Source organism: Lemur catta, chromosome 1, assembly GCF_020740605.2.
Source record: "Lemur catta isolate mLemCat1 chromosome 1, mLemCat1.pri, whole genome shotgun sequence".
In the NCBI taxonomy this organism is placed as follows: Eukaryota; Metazoa; Chordata; class Mammalia; order Primates; family Lemuridae; genus Lemur; species Lemur catta.
The window spans coordinates 3,257,078-3,281,211 of NC_059128.1; the positions used below are offsets into that span (position 1 = coordinate 3,257,078).

General features: G+C 46.5%; 1 protein-coding gene across 3 annotated transcripts in view; it reads right to left on the reverse strand.

Moving 5' to 3' along the window:
• The window catches only part of TECPR2 (tectonin beta-propeller repeat containing 2), a 92,741-nt gene that overhangs the window by 22,977 nt on the left and 45,630 nt on the right, over positions 1–24,134 (reverse strand). For 2 of the 3 annotated variants that reach the window (XM_045560203.1, XM_045560214.1), the window contains exons 7-16: positions 23,743–23,875; positions 21,153–21,467; positions 19,254–20,251; positions 16,712–16,895; positions 14,716–14,889; positions 12,569–12,749; positions 11,180–11,321; positions 8,082–8,322; positions 7,330–7,419; positions 5,061–5,294 (exon numbers count right to left, since the gene is read on the reverse strand). In XM_045560203.1, coding sequence (XP_045416159.1) covers positions 5,061–5,294; positions 7,330–7,419; positions 8,082–8,322; positions 11,180–11,321; positions 12,569–12,749; positions 14,716–14,889; positions 16,712–16,895; positions 19,254–20,251; positions 21,153–21,467; positions 23,743–23,875 — 2,692 coding nt within the window. Of the gene's footprint in view, positions 1–5,060; positions 5,295–5,418; positions 5,514–7,329; positions 7,420–8,081; positions 8,323–11,179; positions 11,322–12,568; positions 12,750–14,715; positions 14,890–16,711; positions 16,896–19,253; positions 20,252–21,152; positions 21,468–23,742; positions 23,876–24,134 lie in introns of those variants that run through there. The other variant, XM_045560223.1, reaches the window with a different exon arrangement.

Genomic DNA, 24,134 nt, shown 5'->3' on the forward strand with positions numbered 1-24,134 from the left:
TGACATAATGCATATTTATGTGTACTAGGAAATGTTATGAGCATCTTAAATATCTGCTAAGTGATGAAAATTTTCCTCCAAAAAGTAGGATTGTATAATAATAAATCACTGTAAAATTTCATATTCAGTCTCTACAATTAGGTTCAATAACCAGCTATTTAATTTAAGAATTCTTTTAATGTAATCTTAAAAGAGCAACTGACTTGGTAATTTGTATAGGGGCAGAAAGAGGAGAGATGTTGCATCTTAAAAAAAATTAAAGGCAAAAATCATGTTCATCACTGGATACTTCACTAAAGACATCCTTTTTTGTTTTTTTCTGAGACAGAGTCTCACTCTCTTGCCCGGGTTAGAGTGCCGTGGCATCAGCCTAGCTCACAGCAACCTCAAACTCCTGGGCTCAAGTGATCCTCCTGCCTCAGCCTCCTGAGTAGCTGGGACTACAGGCATGCGTCACCACGCCCGGCTAGTTTTTTCTATATATATTTTTAGTTGTCCAGCTAATTTCTTTCTATTTTTGGTGGAGATGGGGTCTTGTTCTTCCTCAGTCTGGTCTTGAACTCCTGAGTTCAAACAATCTTCCCGCCTTGGCCTCCCACAGTGCTTGGATTATAGGAAGACATCCTTGAAATTAAAATTTCTGCTTGCAGTTTAGAGAAGATTGATGACATTCCAGATTTTTCAGTGACCTGGTGCTGCCCAAGGTCAGCACTGACCCCGAGGGAGCACGGATCACGCTGCCAGCAAGGGCTGCTCATTGCTAGTTACATCACCAGGAAGATGGGCTTTTTGGTTTTTATGTTTTCGATGTCAAAACACTTGTAAAGAAAAGACCAGGGCTGAAGAGAAGAACAGGTGTAAATGCACCTCCGAACAGCTTTTATAAACCCAATGTCTTCTGCCTAATGCCCTGGGCAGGCTGATGGCAACTGGGAGCAAGAGTCAAGACACCTCCTGAGGGGATGGGAGTCATGGCACCCACCAGGCGGTGTGCGATGGCAACTTGCACCTGCATGTTAGGCAGTTTTATCTTTGATTATAAGTAACGGGGCCAAATACAGGATTGAAACTCATATCCCAGGATTATTTACAAATGGAGTTGCAAATAATACTGACTTTCCCTGACACATAAAAATCCTATTGGGCACCAACTATGGCCAAGCATTTGGTCCCGGTCTTCAAAGCCCCTACACCCTCCCTGTGTAAACATCTAATGAAAATAACACGAGTCAAACTGAAATGACTGTTGTAGCAGGCAGAAGCAGAGTGTTCCAGGAACACAGTGGAAAAGTGTCATGATGGGGACACTGACTGAAGATCAGAGGAAAACCCAGGGAAGGAAGTTCTAGACCACAGGAGGAGAAGCAAACAGCAGGCACGACTGGGAAGAGCACTGGCTAGGGGGGGCTGCAGCCCCTTGCCGCATGAGGCCTGGGAACGGCAGGCTGGGCCAGGTTGCAAGGCCCTGGGCACCACGCCAAAGACTGGAGCTTTATTCCAGCGGCAATGTGGAGCCACTTAACACTGAGGACAATACCACGTGAGCTGTGATTGAGGAAGACAGCTCTGGCAACAGTGGTGGGAGGTGGACACACCTGGTGCCAGGAAGCAGCTACCACAGAAGAGCAGGTTCGTGAGGAGGGAACTCCACCCTGGCAGTGGTGGGAAGGAAGGAGAGGGCTAGATAGCAAGGAGACCCTGTCAGGTAGGGAAGACACACTGCTGACCGGACTGGCGAGCGGAGGCAGAAACTGCAGACTCTGCACTTTCCTGCAGAATTCAGAGGGAGCGGAGGGTGAAGTAAGGAAAAAGAGCACATCTGGGGAAGGATAAGTATGATACTGAACAAAATCCTCAAATGCAGAATCACAGTCTTGAACAGGCTGTGCTTCCATTCATTGCTATGAGTGCCCTCATTGCTGGTTTCTGAAACAGCAATGAGGCACCCCAAGTAATCCCAGTAAGCCATCCAGGCAGCATTAATGGTGGCCAGATGACTCCACTCAATGCCTACTCCATGCACGCCGCCTGATGACAGCCTGCCATGCACAGTCACACGCAGGGTCCTGGGCAGACAGCACACACTTGAACTCAAAATCTGTATTCCCTAATTTAAATATATAATTATATAAAAAAAAAAGTCTTCTGAACCACCTGCATGTCCCCCAGGCTACACAGACCACACCTGGATAATAGAACACTGGTGTCCCTGGCCTGCCGTCAGCCACCCAAGCGCTGACACAGTGCAGGCCAGCTCCCCTGCCCCGACACAAAGCCCACCCACTTTGGGCTTGCCGCGTTCTCTCAGGAGCCTCAGAAAATGGGGAGAGGAGTCTTAATCCATCATTTCAGTATCAACCAGATAACCCAGATAAATAAAGAAAATCCAAAGCTCAGACGAAGAAAAGCAGTGCTTTAACAAGTGATGACAGAGTCGGCCTCCCTGTGGCACAAACTGGGGCAACCCAAGCAAGTGGGTTTATGCAGCTAATGACGGCTTGAGAGTGCCCCCAACAGGCTGTGTCACAGCTTTCAGAATGCTGCACTGCCTGGAGATTGACACTCAGACAAGATGCTTACCTGCCTCATCTTGGGGGCATATGATTGGGGATTTCTGTTCCCATTGGAAAGGTGAGGTTAAAGGTAACAGGCAGCTTGCTCAAGGTCTCAGAGCCGTGTCTCCAGGCACAGCCGGCACTGCTCCGTCCTGCCTCTGCCACGAGTGCCTGTGCCTCTGCCTGCGACCATCGGGGTATGCACTGCCTGTGTGATCCATTTCAGGCTTGGCTGGATTTGATTTACTAACAATTTTGTAGGCAGGAGGGGTGGGGCTCAGTGAAAATCTGCTCATCCATGGCAACCAGGACTCCCGGGCCTCTCCTCTGCTCATGTACCCATGCCCTCAGTAAGCATCTACTGATCGCTGAGGGCCAAAGTGCACCTGGGACTTAGGATGGCTCTGTTCCTGCTTCCTCTCACTCCTAAACTAAGACTCAATTGCACTGAAGCCAGCTTCTCCCCTAGAAAGAATGGCTACCTCCCCGGTGAAGCCAAAATGCACACCTCAGAGACCTGTGCCACTCTAGCCAGCCAGCCCACGCTGGGAGAACGGGATTGAGGCAGCTGGGAGACATGAGCTGTGCTGGAGACAGGAGGCCCAGGCAGAACTGGCTCCAGCAGTGTGGAACGCGGCACGACGCCCATTGACTTTGTACCCCACTGCTGTGCAATGCTCTCCTCAGAGGGGCTGGGGCCAGGGAAATAGCTCTGCTTCTCACCCAAGTCATGCAAATGAGCACAGCCTCTCACAGTGCTCAAGATTCAGGAGTGGGGAGCCCATACCATGCCCTGGCCATTTCACTCCCAGAAGGAACTAGCTGCGTCTCCCAGCTGGTCTGAGGGGGCGCTGCTGAGAAAGGCTCAGGACCAGTAGGGGTCCCTGAACTCTTAATAAAGGAGGCTTCCCAGGGCAGGCAGCAGGGTAACCCAGCACCAGTATTCAGACCACTCCCAGCCTCAGCCCCATCTGGTCAGTCACTGTCAGTAACAGGGTGGGGAGGGCAAATGTTCTCAGAAAGGTAGAAGGTGACAAGTAGGCCCAAAGCATAATCAAAATTGCCCTAGAAAATCCCTAGCTTTGGAACAGAGCTTGCTTTTTTTGTTGTTGTTGAAGAGAAGTGGGTCTCACTGTTGCCCAGCTAGAGTGCAATGATATGATCGTAGCTCACTGTAGCCTCAAACTCCTGGGCTCAGCCTCCTGAGTAGCTGGGACTACAGCTCCACGCCACCATGCCTGGCTAGTTTTTAAAGTTTTTTGTAGAGATGGGGTCTTGCTATATTGCCCAGGCTGGTCTCAAACTCCTAGGCTCAAGCTATCCTCCTGCCTCAGCCTCCCAAAGTGCTGGGATTACAGGAGTGAACCATTGTGCTCAGAGTCTGCTACTTTACTTGGGAACCAACTTGCTTTTTCAGTTGAGCTAGATTAATTTCGGAGGCCTCGTCAGACCACAGATTGCGACGTCTACCCAGCACTGTGTGAGCCCTGGGGCTGAGGGTGCTGTGTGCTGCCGGCCTGGCTCAGGCTCATCCGGGGCAGTGCCCACTCTAGGGAGTGGAGAGAGGCCCCTGTCCGCAGGGAGCGCACAGACACTGTGATGCAGCCAGGGGCTGGGGAGGACAGAGACAACCGGCCCTCCTTCTCTTCTTGCTTGCTTTCTTCTCTTTTTTTTCTGATGAGTACACATGGTTGAGTTCTCAAACATTAAATGTTTGTACAATTCAAGTCCACCACATAACCAACAAAATGCTGGTTGTCAGTTTGAAAAATGGGAAATCTTGCAGCAGGAAAGCATTTCTGAGTCAGTACTAATGAAAGTTCAAGGCTCACCTGACCCCTGGGAATCATCTGCACAGCCTCCACCTCTAGACAAACCATACCTAAGCTGCTGGTTGATCAAGAATTTATTCAGAGAATAATCTAATGTTGTGGGCTTATTTTATTATTTCTTGGAATAGGAATAAATTATTTACAAATAGCAACATACTTCTTAGCCTACTTAACTCTTGAGGGGAGATTTGGAGAAAAGCAGCAGTTGGATGCATATTAGCTCCCCTGGGCGGAAGAGAGCTGCCACCCGCACTCACTCTGCTGAGGAGACAGACAAACGTGGCACTGATCCTGGCATAGGGCACATCCATTTTTTCAGATTTAAAGGTCACAAAGCTTTGTCCCACATTCAGACTGACGGAGGCAGCTGTGTCAACAGCATTATTTCAAGCAGTTCTTGGTGGCAACTTTATGTGGGTATATGCTCCCCCTCCTCAGGTTCTGAACACCCTGCAAACCGTAAGGGGATAAGGAAGGGAGGCTGCTGACCAAACCAAGGGGCCCACTGAACCTGGAAGAGTGGCCAAGTGATCTCCTGAAATCCAGCAACCTACACACATCATCCAAGAACTCACAAGCTGAACCCAGGCCTGGGCAGTTTTGTCAGACGCCTGGCCCTGATGTGGTCTGGGGCACTCAGGACACTGGCAGCATACTCACATGGCGGCCATACCTAGTTGGGAGAGGTCCAGCCGGGTCCAGTGCATGCCCGTGGGGCAGCTCTTGGAGAGCGTCCTGATGAACACCTGGCCGAGGCTGTCCAGGGCCCACAGTGCGTCCTGGCAGGCGGCGTAGGCCCTCATCTCCGTGTCGGGAGGCAGCTGCACCGTGGAGGGGCGGGACTGCGCGCTCTGGGCGCTGACGCTGCACAGGTCCTTGCTGCTCTGGCACAGCCACAAGGAGCTTCCTGTGGAAAAGTTCACGTCTGTCATCGATGTGCTCTGTCCATGCCGAGCCACCCGCCCTAAACGCGTAAGGCAGCCTTTGCCTCCTGAAGACACCCAACACCTGGCCACAGACACCAGCCCACTCACTCACCCAGACCCACACCGCAGGGGCATTCTATGCACTTCCAGTCAGAAGGCAGAGGGGAACACCATGACCAGCCGGTTAACAAGAAACACGCCTGAAATATTTTAAAGAAATGGAAAGAAAGCAGGGCTTATAAGATTTTATAAAGGGTACAATGTTGGCCTACTGGCTCTGACCTCCCATTTATAATGGACCAGGAAGTCTTTAACTTGAACAAAGGCACCAGAGCATTTTTAATAGAGAATGTTAAATTTCACTAAGAGGAAAGGACTATTGAATCAGTCCTGTGGAGGGAGCAAGTCCCCAGAAGGACGGCACCAAGGAGCTTTCCTTGTTCTGGTGACAGGCTGAGGGGGTGGATCGGCTGCCGAAGGCTTAGGAGACTGGAAACCCTTCTCTTCCCATCCTTGCCTCAAAATTACAGCCTTTCATTCCCTCTATTTTTATACAGTTCTTTAGTTTGAACAGATTCTAGTTAAGATACAAATAATCCTTGGGGAAATTAAAACCTTATCATATTGTCTAAAGTATTATCTACAACCTGTGGCCAGATATGTACTGGAATTCACACTTTTTTCTTGATTTTGAACACCTAAGGTAATGGGTATGCCACAGATTTATATAACAGCCACGGAGGAACCAGACAGCTCCACCCAATGAAGTGCAGTAATATTCCCGCAGCAGCATGTACACACAGTCACAATCAACAGGACAAAGAAAGACCGCAGGCCGCGCGCAGCGGCTCATGCCTATAATCCTAGCACTCTGGGAGGCCAAGGCGGGAGGATCGCTTGAGGTCAGGAGTTTGAGACCAGCCTGAGCAAGAGCAAGACCCCGTCTCTACTAAAAAGAGAAAAAATTAGCTGGGCATGGTGGCGCATGCCTGCAGTCCCAGCTACTCTGTGGGAGGCTGAGGCAGGAGGATCACTTAGCCCAGGAGTTTGAGGTTGCTGTGAGCTAGGCTGATGCCACAGTACTGTAGCCTGGGCGACAGAGTAAGACTGTCTCAAATAAAAAAAAAAAAGAAGGAAGAAAGAGAGACTGTAAGTAACCTCACATCAGATCAAGTCAAGTTTTGCTGCCAAATTAATTTATGTCAAACCCAGGAAATAACTTACTATTTTCAGAAATGGTTAGATTTCAGAATTGTGATCAGAACAATCTAGAGAGTAAGAATTTATTGTACTGACCAAGCCATCCACATCCTAGTGGGACTAATGGCTTGAACTCGCCAAACTGCTTTCTCTTAACCAGAGACTTCATGGTGTGTTCCCATTTAATCCTCAGTGCAATCCTGGGAGGAGGTGCAGCTACTTCCCAGAGAGGTCACCTGACTGCCTGGCTCCCAGCTAACTGGGTGGCAGCACTGCCTCTCCTGGCTCCAAACCCCATGCTCCGTGAGGGCTGTGAGTTCTGCCCAGAGTGCGAGTCTGTGGGAGTATCCCCTGCAGGGAAGGTCTGCCTAATGGGGGAACAAACGGGGGACTCACAGCCAGACAGCCAAAGACTGTGAATAAGATGGAAAGACAGAAGGAGGTGACAGACAAATTCACAAGGGGAATCGGAAGGTACCCAAAGAAGCTGTGGCCCCTGCAATGCACCACACAGCAGGAAGTCCCCTGCTACCAGCCCCAGTGGCCACGCTGTACAATCCCTCCTTCAGAAGGACACCCTCAGCTTCACCAGGCCAGATCCCTCTCCGGGGATCTCCTGGCCAGGCCTTTCCAGCTTTGGGGCCTTTGGCTCAGCCAGTAAGGGCTTCTGGCTGGTGACACCACCATGTCTTTAGTCTCAGAGATCCAAGCAGCTGCACCTCCATCGCCAGCTAGACCACGGTCAGACTGGGGTTTGAACTTTTTCAACCGCCAACCCATGCACTCGATTTCTCAACCACGCTAGGACCAACCAACCTTCCTTTGTGGGAGCAGCAGAAGCCAAGACGAAGGCCCATTTTGTAGCAGAAGCTGTCCCACGGGGAACGACATTATTCCAGTAAGTGCCTGAAAAGAAGAAATAGGAAGGGTGTGTTGAAGAAAGAAAAAGACAAAAACACTTCAGAGCTTTAGTTCCAGACTATAGCTGGCCTTCAAGCCCTCTTGCTCCTAATTCTAGAGAGTCCTTCGATTAAGCAGCATGAGCCCACACAGCCCGCCATTCCTTCCTCCTCTTGCCCTGGGTTAGGAGAGTTTGGAGAGAATTCACAAAGCAGGGGTTTACTCCCAGAAAGGAACCCCCAGAACATGTAGATTCACACCTACATTCAAAGACCTGGCCAAAGCCTTGTATTTTTAACACTGGCAATAATTTTCCCTCAGGGAAATGGACTATTCTCTCTCATTAGGCTCTTTATATTTGGATGAATTTTTCCATTTAAAATGTGAAATTATTAACACAAAAATGAGCTCCATTTGCTTTTCTTATATCATAATAGGTTTCCAGGGGAAACATACTACCTGGACAACGGGATCCAAGTTTTAGGAATGATAGATTAACAAAAAAGGGAAAAACTAATCACAGAGCATAAGAGCACTTCCATTATAGACACTTCACACCATGAACACTAAATTATCCTTTCAAGTTATCTTAAAGCTTGTCTTTAAATGTTGGGTTTAAAGTGAAGCTGCCTATTAAGACAGTGTGAAAATTAAAGCAATTCACCCACCTAGGAGACTTCCTTTAGCGACATGGAATTCATTCTTGCCCGAGGAGATCCAGACGCCGCTGTTATTGACTCCTAGAAGGCTCGGCTGGCACTGAAGCTGCTGAGACCAAAATGCCATGCGCAGTTTATCCGCTACCTTTTCTACAGGTGCTTGAGCCGCTGTGGCCACTGAGTGTGTGGCGTGGATTATTGTCTGGAATAAGCTGCACTGGTCGAACACCACATAGTCTGTGATGCTCACCTGGAGGGAGGAGATGCACAAAAACCCTGCTGTCAGTGCAGTCACAAGTGCCTACTCTCTGCCTTCGAGGGAGGGTTCTGGTTCACCTCCATACTTCTGAATTTCTAGTAACAAGATGACCAAATACCCAAACACAAATGTGCACAGGTGCGTTTACAAAAAGACCAAAAGAAGTGTAGTAGGATACCACCAAATTGCAAACTATAACTCCTTCTGAGGGCTGTATTTAAAGCAATGGAAGAAAACGTTAACATTTTACTTTATACACTTTTATATTTATACTTATATTGACCTGTTACAAAAGCATGTGTTATTTTATTTTATTTTTTTGAGACAGAGTCTCACTTTGTTGCCCGGGCTAGAGTGAGTGCCGTGGTATCAGCCTAGCTCACAGCAACCTCAAACTCCTGGGCTTAAGTGATCCTACTGCCTCAGCCTCCTGAGTAGCTGGGACTACAGGCATGCACCACCATGCCCGGCTAATTTTTTTTTTCTATATATATTTTTAGTTGTCCAGATAATTTATTTCTATTTTTAGTAGAGACCGGGTCTCACTCAGGCTGGTCTCGAACTCCTGACCTCAAGCGATCCACCCGCCTCAGCCTCCCAGAGGGCTAGGATTACAGGCGTGAGCCACGACGCCCGGCCAGCATGTGTTATTTTTGATTAAATATCACCCCCTTATGGCCCTTCAAAGAAGCCTTTTATTCTAATCAGAATACAAATAATTTTGCTTTTAAATTCAGGCATTTCCAATGGACAACAGTGTATAATACTTAGAATCATAATATGGGTTTAAAAAGGTATGGTAAGTAGGGTGATGAACTAATTTATGATCTGAACTGGGACTACTAATTATTATGCCAGACCAACAGCAAAAAACAGGACCATCCTGGGCATCTAGAATCTAACCCTAGCTCAGATGCATCAACTGCCTTTATAACATTACTGAAAAGCATCTGCACAAACACCTCCAGAGACATTACTCCAGACAACCACCTCCCCCTGAGGTAAACTTCTCCCTTGTTCGGCAGTTCTGATGGTAAGAAAGTTCTTATAAGATGAGTCAAAAATCTGATTCTGCATGACTTTCACTCACATTTCTGCACTATTGGATTTGATCGTAGAGAACATCACTAGCATAAATGCTGTATTCCCAGGTCACAAACGATGAAATGTTGAGTGAAAGTGACATCCCTTATCATAGGGAACCTAATTTATAATAAGTAAAAACAAACAAAAAGGAAAGTATTGTACAAGTCAGTACTTTATCACATGTACAAATGCTGCCCTGACCACTGCTGTCTGTGGAAGGATTCACAGTGACTGAGAGCCACTGCCCTAACTGAAGTTCATGCCAATGGCTTTAACCTCATCAGGCCCCCAGACCTCACTGCAGATCCTGGAGCCCTTTATGCACTCTCATGGGGGTCCCAGCCAGGCTGAGTGCTGGGGAAACGAACTCCGGGGACTCGGGCACACTGCAGGGCCTCTGGAGACTTGCAGCAGGCCACATGCGACAGCCAGCTCAGGAGCTCCGCACTTCCTGGGGCATGTGCCACCTACAGCATGCAGCTCACCGGGAGTGAGCTGTGACTCCACCAAGGCCAGTCACAAAGTCTGTGACAGACTCAGTCTGAGCATCCAAGATGTGCAGATAAGCAGGACAAAAATTAAGAGAAAGAAAGAAAAGAAAGGTTTTGCAGTCAAACATAACACTGGCTTTAGCACTACAAATAAATCAATCTTCCTGTATTTAAAATAAATCTGCTTCCAAGTATCTGAAAGATAGTTCTGTCAAATTTCTCCAAAGGTAATGTTCTGAATATTATGATAAAATGATACCTAGTTTTCTTCATGATACTTAAAAACAGAATTTAGTATACATATATACACATAGGTGTATGTGTCTAGGTGTATATATATACATATGGTTGTAAGTACACAAGGTATTTTAAAATCATTTATATAACTTTATCAAATGTTACCTAGTATATCGAATTAGAGACATATGTATATAATATACATATTCATAAAAAAGCAAATACAACTTATTTTTCCACATTCTTATCTGAAAGACCTAAGAATAGCCAATGCAAGACAAACTTTCAACAAGGCAAGTCCAAGGTGACAATAAAATCTGAACCAACAAAGAGATAATACTCGAGACATCGCATATTTCACAACTGTTGACTGTCAGTGCAACCTCACCTGCCACAGTGGGAGATCGTGGGGGCTACGCTAACACTAATGGAACCACAGAGGGGAAAGTAGAGACATCACGGAAAATCCACTCTAGGCCACTCTGGCAGGGATCAAATTACATGAAGTTAGCTTGATTATACCCTCCTCTTATTTCTCAAAGCATTTCCTTTTCTGGGAGCATGTGGGAAAATTCTCCTTTCTTTGCTGAAATAACATTTACTTAGAGGCCTTTCAAACACGCAGAGACAGCTGAATTTTAATTGTGGGTTGGGTTTTCAAACCTATTGTGTAGTTTCTTTTCTTAGCACATTTGTTCAGAATTAAACATCATTATTACCTACATCTTCAAATGGATGTCACTAGATTTATTTAGCTTATAATGATAAATTTCTAAACAAGAGCAAGATAAATAAATAAAGTCAGTATTACTTAAGCAAAGAGAGCTTTGCAAATTATTTCCTATGATAAAAAGTCTTTATGTTTCTATTGTACCCAAACACAGGAAAGTCTAATCCATCAAACGGTAAAAGTGAATATTATTGATTTAATTCAATCTGTTTAAGGAAAAGAGAAGGGTGTGAAAAGGGGGAGCTGACCCCCACCCCCAAGTCAGGGAGACCACTGGTATGTGGCCCCGGAGCTGAACACCTACTTGCCACCAATGGTCGTCATCTCCTTGAGGCTTCTTGGAAACAACGCCAGTTCTAAACCACAGGTTTCCGTGGATGTCCAGGGCCCAGAGAGTCTGCTGATCCCCAAGAGTTATGCAGACGGGCTCTAACGCTTGCCTTTCACTGAAAACAAGGAAGAGAACATGGGAGTCAGCACCCACACGCAGCGTGCCTGGCATGTCTAAGACTGGCGGCACTGAGCGTCTCTTGGGGGCTGTGGTGTGGGAGAAGAAATGTAACTTGATTCATAAGGAGCAGATCATCATCAAGTGCCCAGAAAGGAAGTTTGAGTGTGAGTTAAATTACTGTGCAATATAAATTGTCTAAATGTGTGGTAGCTTCCGAAAGACACAGTGATGACCCAGAATGGTAGGGAACTCTCTCACGAGAAAACAACCTAAGAAAAAAGTGAGAAGGCACAAAAGGAATCCAAGGCCTATGAGTGCCATCTCTCTACTTCCTCCTTCACCAAGAGAGCAACTGCAAACTCCCCCAACATGCCACGCTGGGTTGTGCAGACGCTGCCCTCTCAGCTGGGTATGTCCTTCCCCTCCTTCCATCTGGGCAAGTCCTCGTCAGCCTCGAGGCTCTGCCGAGGGTGCATTCTGCATGCTGCCCTCCCGACCTCTGCAGCGGAGTCCACATCTCCCTCGGTGCTGTGTGCTCCACACTCTCGTTTAGGACCATCTATACTACCTGGTGCCTCTCTGTGCATGTGGCTCCCTGTAGACTAGGGAATAATGAGGGCAGGACTGAGTCCCATCTTGGCACACCCAGCCCCCAGTATCATGCTAGCTCCAATAGGTATTCACTAAAAGTCTACTGGGTTGCTGAATTCAAACCAAGAATATCCTAATCTAGTTTTTCTAAGGATTACTAATACTTCCACATTAGTAAAATCATTTGATGGCAGTTCTGTAACTAAAATATTGAATGGTAAAAAGTAGCCTAATATATTACAGTTTAGAGATCAATTTCAATTGACTAGGATGAAAATAAAGAAAAATATTTGGACCTAAGCCACCACAGACTCTAAACAGAAACTATCTGACAGTGGGCAGTTCTGAATAGAGCCTGTCAGGAGAGACTCATGACTCTGTGATGCTCTGGGTCACGTGGAGGGCAACATTTTTTGAAACTGAGCTCTGACCCAAAACCCAGGCTGGCGGTGAGAGGCAGACAAAGCGTCTCCGAGATCAGGCTGCTGGAATCGGCTATGAATTCAAGAGAACACTAGTACCATGGAAACTTCAGGGGACTGGCTTTGCCCAGGACCGGGCTCACACTGTGCCTTACGGAGAGCCAAGCTGACAAGAGCAATGACAGGAACAAATAAGATACTGTGGAAGTCCCTGCCCCCTGGCGGGTACCTGACGATGTCACACTTCCACTGCTCCCCTTCTGGACAGAAGCTGCTCACGCCCTCCCGGTACAGCAGGGCCCTCTGCTCCGTGAGCGCCCACACCACGTTGTTTCGGGCTGTGATCTGGGACAGCGGGTAGGGACAGTCAACCTTTACGGCCCTGGCGCAGGGGCGATCCACGCTGAGACCTGCCAGGAAGGTGGGAAGAAGCCCCCCAAAGACACACAATCAGGACTTTGCACCTCATTTTGACTCTGTTGTTGTCTGTTGTTGGCTTGTTTTTCTTTTTTGGTATTTTATGTTCTTTCATAATAAGTGTTTTTTCTTCTTAAAGTTTAGTCAACATAACATGGTTAAATGTTGCCTAAATATAACATCCATCGGAAGTAGTTCTGTACGCTCTGAAAGCTGAAGGCATAGCAATTCAGAATTCTCTGCTATCCCAGAGTAGCTTAAGAAGTACTGAGAGAGGACGATGAAAGCCAAGAGCAGGAGAGCAGCTGCAGGCCAGAGCAGCGCAGCCCCCAGAGCCACCCTCTGCCCTTGGCGGTGCCCCTCATAACCTCAGAGAGCAGAGGGTCTCAGCCACTGCTGGACCTGAGGATCCGAGGCCTCCGGCCATCCCTGTAGAGAGAGCTCTCAGGGAGAGCAGCCCTCCCGTCTGCTCTGACCTGGGGCAGGCTTCCGCTGCTAAAATGATAACCCTGAACCTCCCAGATGATGTCTGAGGTCCATCACACTGCAAGACTGTGGCAGGGCCAGAGCTCAGGGTCCCCAACTCTCCGTCCAAGGTTCTTCCCCTTGCCTCTTTGCGGCCTGTCAGTAAAGTGTGTCTAAACGAGCTCGAAGACCACTCCTCAGGGAGCTGGCAGAGCAGTTGTCACCAAAAACCCCGTATTCCTTAGCCCGTAATTAGGTCTCAGTACTCAAATTTGCTCCCTGACTAATGACAAAAGCACCCTATGGTATCACAGCCTTTGGGTTCTATTTCATCGCACTAAACTAGGTGGGGCTCACCTGCAGGATTTAAATATAAATTCCTGGGCCAAGCCCCAGAGACTCTAATCCAGTAGGTCTGGGTGGGGCTGGGCTCATCTGAAACCGCTGCCCTGGTGATTCCTCTGACACCACTGGTTAAGAGGTCACCCACTCCTCACCCTGAGGCCAGAAGCACCCTTTCCCCACCATGACCAAAACCCAAATGTCCTGGAGGCTAGATGTGCACGTGCCTCACCACAGCCATTTTCACTTAAAGGAAGACACAGGAGCTAGCATGGAGAGGCCTGGGCTAGCACATGGCCCCTTAGGGCTCAAGGTTCTCACATATTTGGGAGAGAGCCAGATGTACAAGGGCTTTCAATCTCATCAACAGAATCATTCTCAGCTGACAGTTCATAACAGAGATGAAAACATTCTCTCAGAATCAGCAACATGAAATGGTTAGAAGATTGATCTTTGCATAAATCCAACATGGCCTCTTGACAATCAAAAAGAACTCTTGCCCCACAATCCTGTCCCTGCACTAACAAATTACTTTGCTTGTGGAAAACCACTTTCCATTTTGCTGACAGTACATAAACACTGATTGTAAAAGTAAACTCATCACAGTTTACTTTTAATAAACAAGTCCCACTGTGCCACTTTCAGCAGCTAAAGGCTTCCCTAAGGGCAGTTTCCTAGGATAAGCTGAACTGCTATTTAGAGAAAATTATTTCTTCTTGTTTTTTCCTGACCCACATGTAAATAAGTGTGTAAGAACTAGGCTTTGACCTGGTTGAAAAAAATGTGGCCACTTAAGCTTAAAGAAGGAAATAATTCTAATGTCACTTCTCTGTATTCTTTCCTCTTAAGATTGATGTTACAGGGTAAGTGATATGCCATGGTTAGCCATAGGAGAATAAAATCCTGTTTCTGTAGCCCACTGAATAATCCAATTAATTCTTGCCCCACATTTGTCCCAGGTTAAATTTGTGTCAGTAGCAGGAAACTGCTAACACATTCCAAACGGCAAATACTCTCTTTCCAGAAGTGTTTTAATTTAAATTGATTGTTTGCCTCTTAGTTGTTGTGACTGCTGTAAGTATGTTACTGTGAAAGCAGGGTGCAGCAGAGGCAGGGATACCAGGGCTGGCGGCCGCGAGCGCAGCCTCTCACCTGTCTGCAGGTACAGGTCCCCGCTCGTCCTGATGATCCAGGCCGTGTCGTCACTCAGGGCCACAAACACCGCCTGGGGCAGGGCCTCATACCAGTGCCGCTTCCCCTTGATGGTGACCTTTCCACATGCAAAAGCTCGGTTAGATTTCTGTTCGATCTTCCAGAGAAGGGCTCCTGTGGAAATAAAAATTCTCTTCACTGTCCAATAAATATTAGAATCATCTACAGGAAAAGCTTCACTCTGTGCACTGTGGGAACAGAGATTTCTAAGACACAACCTGTTGCTGAAACCCCAACTGATCTGACGCCTAGGCCACCACCTTTGGGTATCACATCACTGAATGTCTCCAAGCCTCACTTTCCCCATCTGTGAAGTGGGGCCCATCTCTACCTTACAGGCTGTTCCACAGACTGGAGCTGAGAACACACCAGCGACACAGCACGCGGAGCTGGCACTACGGGCACTCTCACTCGGGAAGAAGAGCAATGATGATGTCATCAGGTGTGGTGGGATAAGCACCCAAATGAACGTTCTGAGGTACAACTAGTGCCCTAAGGGAGGCTGGAAAAGTCCTCTGGGGACTCAAAGGGAGGGAGCATTTCTGGACAGCTAAATGGAAAAGATGCATGAAAAGGACACATTTGAGCTGGGTGGGCCTGTTTCCACTCAGAAAGGAGCATGGGGAAGGAGTAAAGGAAGACAGGAAGGCACTGTAGACAGACGCTGTGGCCAGGCTGCCAAGGGCAAGGGCGAGGAACCACCAGGGAAGCCCCAGAGTGCAGCTGGGCTGGACTAGAGTGTCTGCCGGCATCTATGCATGCGGCACCCAGGCACGAGGGCTCTGACACCCAACAAAGACATGGGCCCTGGGCCCTGAAGGACGTCTCAGCTGAGCACATTAACCTCATGGAGATGGAGAGTTCCAAGTAGCCCAACAAGGGACAGATTGGTTTGGAAATACAAAGTAATTAATACAATCAGGAAAGAACCAACGTTTCTAAATGGCTAGGGAGAGGAACCCGAAGGCACATGACAGAAACGGGAAAAGAATTAAAACACAAAATTGTATAACATCAGCTAAATGAGATTGTTATTTTAGCCAATCTCTAAGGAAAAATATTTTTCAAACAAGCACTGAGAAAAAGCAAGTTAAAACAATTCTGAACAAACTAATATTTTCAATAATGACAAAGACCAGGGAGAGTTAGGGGAAATTCATCCCGAAACACAGTAAAGTTATAGAGGACAGGTCCAAGGCACAGACTTGGCTTTGTGTGACTTCTACTCCAAGCTCCTTATAATAAGCCAGGTTACCTCAAGGCAAAAAACAAAGAAAAACAACAAAAAACAAAAACTCCACCAGAATGGGTACAAAAGTGGCCAACATTAAGAAAAAATAAATGAGCAAATGATTCCATGCAGATAAGGGAGGACTTTCAGCCTAGTAGAATCTCATTCAGGAAATGTCGGCTCCAATTGACTAAAAATGGCATGAAAGAATGAGTGGACTTTCTTTTTACAGTCAGGGAGTAGATTATTCACTCAAAGCAGATAGCTCATTAAAAACGAATTTCTAGAAAGGAAACCAGATAATTGGAATATATCCAACATATCCATGGGCACATCTTCATTAGTTTATTACTATAAAGCAACCCTGAGAAACAGAAACACTTTTTATTTTTATAAGGAGTTAGTATACTAATAGCCCTAAAAAAATCCCTCAAAATTCAAACTTTTTGTATAGCTTAGAAAAGTATGTGCATGGGTTACCACTGCAATTAACAAAGAAAACAAAAACTCAAACTGAATACTCATTTACACCATGAATTGATGTCAAATGAAGCAATTCATGTTCTTTGGAGAAAATCCCCTCAAACCTCCGGCAAGAGCCAAGTCTTCTGAATGCACAGCATGGAAACCTAACCAGGGTGCAGGGAAGTCACGTGCTAAGATGTCTGCACCTAGAGCTGGGAATCAAGGAGCCGGGAGGCCAACCTGAAGGTGAGACTGCCACCTGCTGGACGGCATCTTCAAACTTCTGCCAGCGCAGCCCAGCGCATGGCAGTGCACTGCAGAACAGGCCGCCTTTGTAGTCCAGGCACCAAATATACTTCTCGGAGATTGCCAAGCTGAGTATGCCATAGCCGGGACCCGAGTAGCCCATCCAGCTTTCTGCAAACTAACAAGGACAGAGCCTGGTGAGTTCTATGGCAGTGGACAAGCCAGATTCATTGTCAACAAGAGAAGTGACCAGAGTATCATGAAATGATACAGCTGAAAGAATCTTTTTGGAAGCCATGCTGAACCCGCCTCTGCTATCTTTGGACACCCCTCTTGTAGAAACATTCTGAAATGGGAGCTGCTGTCCCCTTGGTAAAGACCCCACGCCATCCCTGGATAACACTGTCCTATTACAACATCCTTCCTAAAGTATTACTTGGAGCACTGTATCACATTACACAGGATCTGGTTTTATTCTATGGGTATACCTTACACAAAGAGGTGTGCTCTTCAATATCTGCATGCAAATCAATTCTCTGTAGTCTGATCATTATCGACTCACTGGGGAAGCAGCACTACCACAATCTTTTTTCACCATATTTTTCGAGCACTGTTACAGTCAGCTGCATGGCACGGAGTGTGGGAAAGGCTGCTGGAGGTTTGGCTGAGACACTGTCTGAATTTTGTAGACTAAGGTTTTGTTGCTAGGATTCTTTTAAAAATCAAAGCTAAATAAAGTCTTTGTACTTTAAAAATTTTCTAAAAATGCAAAGGAAATCAATGTATTTGCACAAATACCCATATAGAAGTTAACCGCTTCAAAGAGAAGGGTGTCCAACCCTTCTCAATCCAGCCCTGCTCACCATGGCAAGCCTTATTCCCTCACCCTCAAAAAAAATCCCACAAAATTTCTTGGCTTTCTAGCTCTCTGGAGGGGGTGAGGAGAGGAAGAAGTATTTTTTTTCCTTGGTGGGGGGAACTCCTCAAAGGGCCAGGATTCCTTCCCCCTTAAGTAAGGGCTTCTCTGAATTTCTGGCCTAGAATCCCAATACCCCACCTCACAGTCTGCCCAACTGACGCCTGTCATCAGCTTAACTTTGCTCAGCACCCTCGCCTGAGTCCCACTTAGCTGCGAGATCTGAACGTGTATCTGGCCCTCCTGAGAGACTCCACGGCTCACAGAGACAGGACCTACAACTGGCTGCCATGTGCAGGGTGGTATCCCCAGCACAAACACAGAGCCTGACAGTTGAGTGCACTCAAGAACCACTGGGTTGAAAAGATGCATGCAGGATGACTGAATAAAAAGCCCAACCTCCTGGCATTTTGTCTCAAAACAAGCAAGCAGTATGCTTCACTACTGAGGCACAACAGCACAGAGTACGAGAGGGGGTCTGGGGCCCGCTCTGCCCCTCACTTGCTAAGTGACCTTGCACAAGCCATTGAAATGTTCTGAGCCTCAATTTCCTCTCTGTAAAATGGGGACAACATTCGATTTGTTTCATAGTTTTGTTGTTGTTTTTAGAGAAGTAAATGAGTTGAACTTTTAAAGTGCTTAGCGAGGCACCTGCACATGGTGAGAGCTGACCGAGTTTCATACACCGTCAGTACTGAGAGAACCCAGCGGGACACTGGGGAGAGAGATCTGGTAGTGAGTGCAGTCATAATCCACATCTCATGTCGACGACTAGTAGGAAATGTCAAAATACATAGTTTTGAAGCCAAATACATCTAATAATAACTACTTGCTAAGGAAAGTAAGCACTTTAAAAAATATTTGTCTTTAATATAAAATGCCCAGGAACAGTCAATAATTATCTCCTAGTGATATGGACTGGGGGGACCCAGCGAAGACTAGATACCCCAAATGTGGCTCCTGCATAGCTTTCAGAGGAGCTGCGAGGCTGTAGTTCGGGGGTGGAAGAGACAGCAGTTCTGGAAACAGCCCCGTTCTTGCTGACAGTTCCTTGGAGGTGTCCATCTGAGGAGAAAGCTAGGCGTCTCTGCCTTCAAACTGCTCAGTGATTTCTCCACTCCACCAGTGGACAGTCCCCTGCCACTGATTTTCTGACATGGCCCCAGGCCAATTCAGCCCTTGCCTAAGATGACTAGTACTAAGTACCTACACTGGCCGGAACTTGTGGGGTCAGCACAAACAGTAAGATGCTCCTTTTGTTGGTAAAGTGGGTAGTGGACTCCGTCTCCACAAAAAATTTTTTAAAAAATTAGCTGGGTGTGGTGGTGCACACCTATAGTCCTAGCTACTTGGGAGGCTGAAGTGGAGGATTGCTCAAGCCCAGGAATTCAAGGCTGCAGTGAGCTATGATTGCACCATTGCACTCCAGCCTGGGCAACAGAATGAGACCCTGACTCTAAAAATAAAAACCAAACACACAAAAAATTATATTTGGCCTATAGCTTTTGCAGTGAGAATATAATTTCTTTCCATGAAAAGGAAAATAATCAGTCTTGCCTATGATTCCCTTAATTAAGAAAGAAGCCTTAGACATATTTCCCACTGCCTGAGCCCACATACCTGATCTGACTTGAGCAGCCCCGTGTCATCTGCACCTGGCTGGCTCAGGTCCTGTGCGGAGCGACTAGCTCCGAGCTCTGACACACTCGTCTCTGAGGCTGAAGAAGGAAGCCCGTGAGCGTAGATGTCCTCCTCGTCACTGGATGTCAACATCTGATCCCGTGGGGGGTGGTCAAGCCAAGGCTCATGGGTGCTGGCCGCCAACGCAGAGATCGGAGTCAACTGTCCTCCCACCCTCCCCAAGTCACATTCAGAAGTGGATGTTTCTTTCTGACCTGTGTCATTGTCAGTGACAGTATGACAGGGGTTTGAGCTGAGGTGGCCAGGGGCCCCCACATCGGTTAGGACATCCTGCTCTTGGATGGGCTCCTCGGCACTGCCTTTGTCAGTGCTGGTCCCAGGCAACCACTGCTCAGCACTCGGGACCCAGCTAAGGCTGGAAGGCACCACGAGTGAGTTCAGGAGGGGGGCTTCTGAAAAAATGCTTTGGGGGTCATTGGGCTCCATGTCTTCCCCCTCATGTTCTTGGGTAGAGTGGTCCTGTTCTTGGAAGGGTAACTGTTTGCTATTTGGTCCGTCATCCACAGGACAAGGCTCCTCTACCAGTCCTGTAACATCACTATCTTCCACACCTCCCCTAGGGAGCAAGGGTAAACTCAACATTCCATCGAGTGGCTCTAGCTCATGTATGTGGTTACAGCGTGGAATTTCAATCCTAACGTGATCTTCTTCATCCAGTAAGTCAGGAGCAGAGTCAGGTACCGCCAGGACACTGAATGTTTCAGGGTCAATATTTTCCTGAAAGATACCATTCACCTCACCACTGAGGTTGCCTTCCTGGTCGGGAGACTCCGTGCTCAACTGGTCCACACTACTGCCCAGAACGCTTGAGGTCATGGAGAGCAGGTCTGTGTTCAGGAACTGGGGACTGTCACCAGGAAACTCGGAGCAGGGAGTTGATTCAAGGGAACTGTGACAGGCACTCCTGCTTCCACCTTCTAATTTAAAATAAGAACATTCAAAATAAGGTATGACTCTACATAAACAGTAAGAAATTAATTTTAAAACAAATTAAAAATATATATATTTTAAATGAAGGATATTTTGTGAGTGAAGAATAAACCTCTCAAGTACAAATTATTCCAAAACAGAGATAGTTTATATGTCTGCAAACATCGTACACACCAACGGGCTCTGACGCCTCACTCGAGCAATGCTAAGAAAAACAAGGGAACAAAGTGAGATGCTCAACTGGATTACAGACCAATTCTCTAAAATTATTAAAATGCTTAGGGATCTGATAAAACCTTCCTTCAATATTGCAGTGATCTTTAGCTAGAGAGGCTTAATAGGCACCAACAAGTAAAAAGTTAAAAAAATTTCAATATTAAATCCCATATTTGGTAACATATCCAACACTAAATGTAAAAGATCTCACCTATATACCAGCTCTAATTGTCTTCCTATTTCCATGACTTTACACCCATGTTCACAGACTCTCTGGTTTAATAAATGGTATGCATAGATAAACCAACATTTTAATTTAAATATGGAAAAATAAAAAACCCAGTCCCTTTAAGTGGTGTGCTGAGTACACAGGAGGATGCACTTGGAGGTGTAGTGAGTACACAGGAGGATGGTCTGTCATCGCTTAAACCTTGCAGAGGTGTGTGTGTGTGTATGTATTTTCTGTCAGTGTGTGAACTATTTCTCAGCATTCCCAACTCCTTTGGGAAAGGAATGCATTTGTTTTCTGAAGACCTTCTCTGCTTTCTAACCAATGGGCCAGCACTAATTCAGTGAGAAGCAGCAGCAGATATGCACCACTCCCAAAGAACTTGGTAAGACTGCCCCCGAGTGAGCCGCACCAGTCAGCATGTGCTTAGCTACAGAGCGTACCTGTCTTCTTTTTCTTCTTCTTTTTCACTTTGATAGGTTTCACAATAAGCTCCTGATCAAAGTCTTCAGAGCTAATGACACTGAATCTCTGCGAGGAGGGCTGGCTGCCCTTGCCTGACTCAGGGGCTGCCTGGAGCCCGGAGCTGCTGTCGGTGGAGTTGAGAGAGCTGCTCCTGCTCCTTGGCTCGCTGGGCACGGAGCTGGTCACAGAAGAGCCTCTGAGCCTTGTCTCAGAAACTGTGGCCCCTGGCGGCTTCTCTACACTCTGCATGTGGACTTGATCTGAACATCCTGACACTTCCAGGCCATCTCTCACTGAGAAAGAAGAGTTCAGTGTCACCACTGGTCATCCAAGAGAAAGTCACAGGTTTACTAGCCCTGAACACCAGCTGTCACAGAGGGAACTGAGGCTCCAGCCTGCTAAAGAGCTCAGTGATTCTAATTCATAGAAATCTGCAAAACTAAAAGAACTGCACGAAAGATTCAAATAAATAGTTTTTGTTCTCCAGGAAGCTCATATATAAAAATCAGTAAAATAATTTGCCATATCTGTCTTATGTAAATAACTCAATAGTAAGGGAATACCACTAAGAATACATCATTTCTCACTTTAATTTATGAAGTCTTTATAAAAGAGAGATGCCTATGTATAAAAAACAGGCTTAGTTATACTGCATACTTAAGACTGTGACTTGAATATACTTCAATATTACTCAAAAGGTATGTGAAAAATAGATGTGTTTCTGTAACTAAATTTCTTGAAATTTAAGGAGGGAAAGGTAATTTTCCACTAGAACAAACTCAAGACAGAGAAGTGCATTAACAAAGTCAGCACCGATGCGAGCAGAGTGGAGCAAGGAGCAGGCTGTGGAACATGAGTTCCCGCACTCTGTCCCCAAGACACAGAGCCGGTGAGTTTCCCACTGCAATGGACTCACCCTTCTCTCAACACAACACCACGAGGGCACTGCAGCCAGCACAGGTCCAGCTACAGTACCCTCAGCACAAGACTGTAGCCCCCTTTGCTCCACTCAGCCGTCCTTTCATTACTGAATACCCACTGTATGCCAGACACAGTTCCAGGTGCTGGGATACGGCAGTCAGTAAGACACAGGAATTCCTGCCCTTGTGTGCCCACATTCTAGGGGGGTTGTTCATGAGGGACAGACTGCGGGCTGCCAGAGTGTGCACCAGGGACTGCGGGGGGCAGGACTGCTCTGAAGTGACTTGTTGAAGATTACACAAGTTAGCGGCCATCTACAGCTATGTTGTCCAATTTGGCAGCCACTAACCACACATGGCTGTTTAAATCCACATTAATTGAAATTAAAGACAATTTAAAATTCAGTTCCTCAGTAGCACTTGCCACACTGCAAGTACTGCAGGCCACGTGTGGACGGTGACCACCTATGAGACAGTGCAGCTGCAGGGCACTTTCAGGACTGCGGAGGCTCTACTGAACAGCAGTGGCCGAGGGCTTGCGTCAGGGCTCCAAGCCACTCCTCTTTCTGCAAGTCACACTGCCTCTTGATCACATTGCCTTGGGGGTCCCCACTCATAAATTCAAAAGTCAGAGCCTATTCTTTTGTTATAAAAATTATGATTTTGGAATATTCATCCCAACTTGCCCTCTATAAGTTGAGATTAATGGCAGCAATAAGGAGAAGGATGAAGGGCCTGTGCAGCTGCCGTCACCACCATCAGGAGCAAGTACCATGGATGTGTACACAGAATACCTATGAAGATTCTCTGCTCATTAAAGTTTGAGCTTCTATAAATTACAAAAAAAAGTCAAAAGCATAGAGAATCTCATAGGGTACAGTGGCATGCACCTGATACTCAGAAGGCTGAGGTGGGGGGATGGAGTGAGCCCAGGAGTTCAAGACCAGCCTGGGCAACACAGCCAGACCTCATTTCTCTCTCTCTTTTTTAAAGATGGGGTCTCACTCTGTCACCCAGGCTGGAGTGCAGTGGCACAATCATATCCCACTGCAGCCTTGAACTCCTGGGCTCAAGCAATCTTTTTGCCTCAGCCTGCCGAGTAGCTGGGACTACAGGCATGCTCCACCATGCCCAGATAATTTTTTTTTTAAAGACAGGGTCTGGTTGTGTTGCCCAGCTAGATCCCATCTCTTAAAAAAAAAAAAAAAAAAAAAGCAAGCACAGAGAAAAAAATCCTACAAGAACTGTGTTAAGGGTAAAAAGTGCATCCTAGATGACAGATTAAAATCTTATGCAAATTTATCTCTTTTGGAGTATTAGTCCTATTTACTCAGACACAGCATTAGGAATCGGTAAAGCAGTTTCTGATTTCTCCTTTCTGATTCCCAACCTCCCTATCTTCCATACCTATGAAAGAGACTCCACCAAATATGAGACTCTGTCTGATGAAAGCCTTAAAGTCAGTAATTTTCAAGAAATGTATTGTAAACGTTATTGTAAGACTCATAAGAAACTCTCCGAATCCTCCCTGTTTAAATAAAGTTGCAATAGTTTAGCAAAATAATGGCAAGTTTTACAAATTAAAACCTGCACTTACATACATACAATGGAGTACAATAGTCCCATCGCACACATAATGAATACAAACCTATTGATGTTAATCCTTCAGGCCTGCTCGAAATTCTTATAATGTTCCTATCTCCCTTTAAGAAAAATATTTCATTTTCTGTGCAAGAAACAGACACAATATCACCTGCACCTTCCAAACCAGCAATTGTGGCCTGTCAAAAAATAAAATCACAGAATCAGACGATAGTAACAGTTCAAAGCATAAAAAAGATGCGTTAAGAATCCAAATAAGTCAAATGATAATTGTACTTTGTTACAACAACTTTTGGAAAATTCTTGGAGTAAATCAGTCCAACGTTAGATAATACCTGATAGGCGAGTAGGGGGTCTGAGAGTCCCCCTTGGCAGGGTGGGACTTCTGCTGTCTGCAGTCCCCCTGTCACCCTTGCCCTTGTCCCTACTTCAGGTACA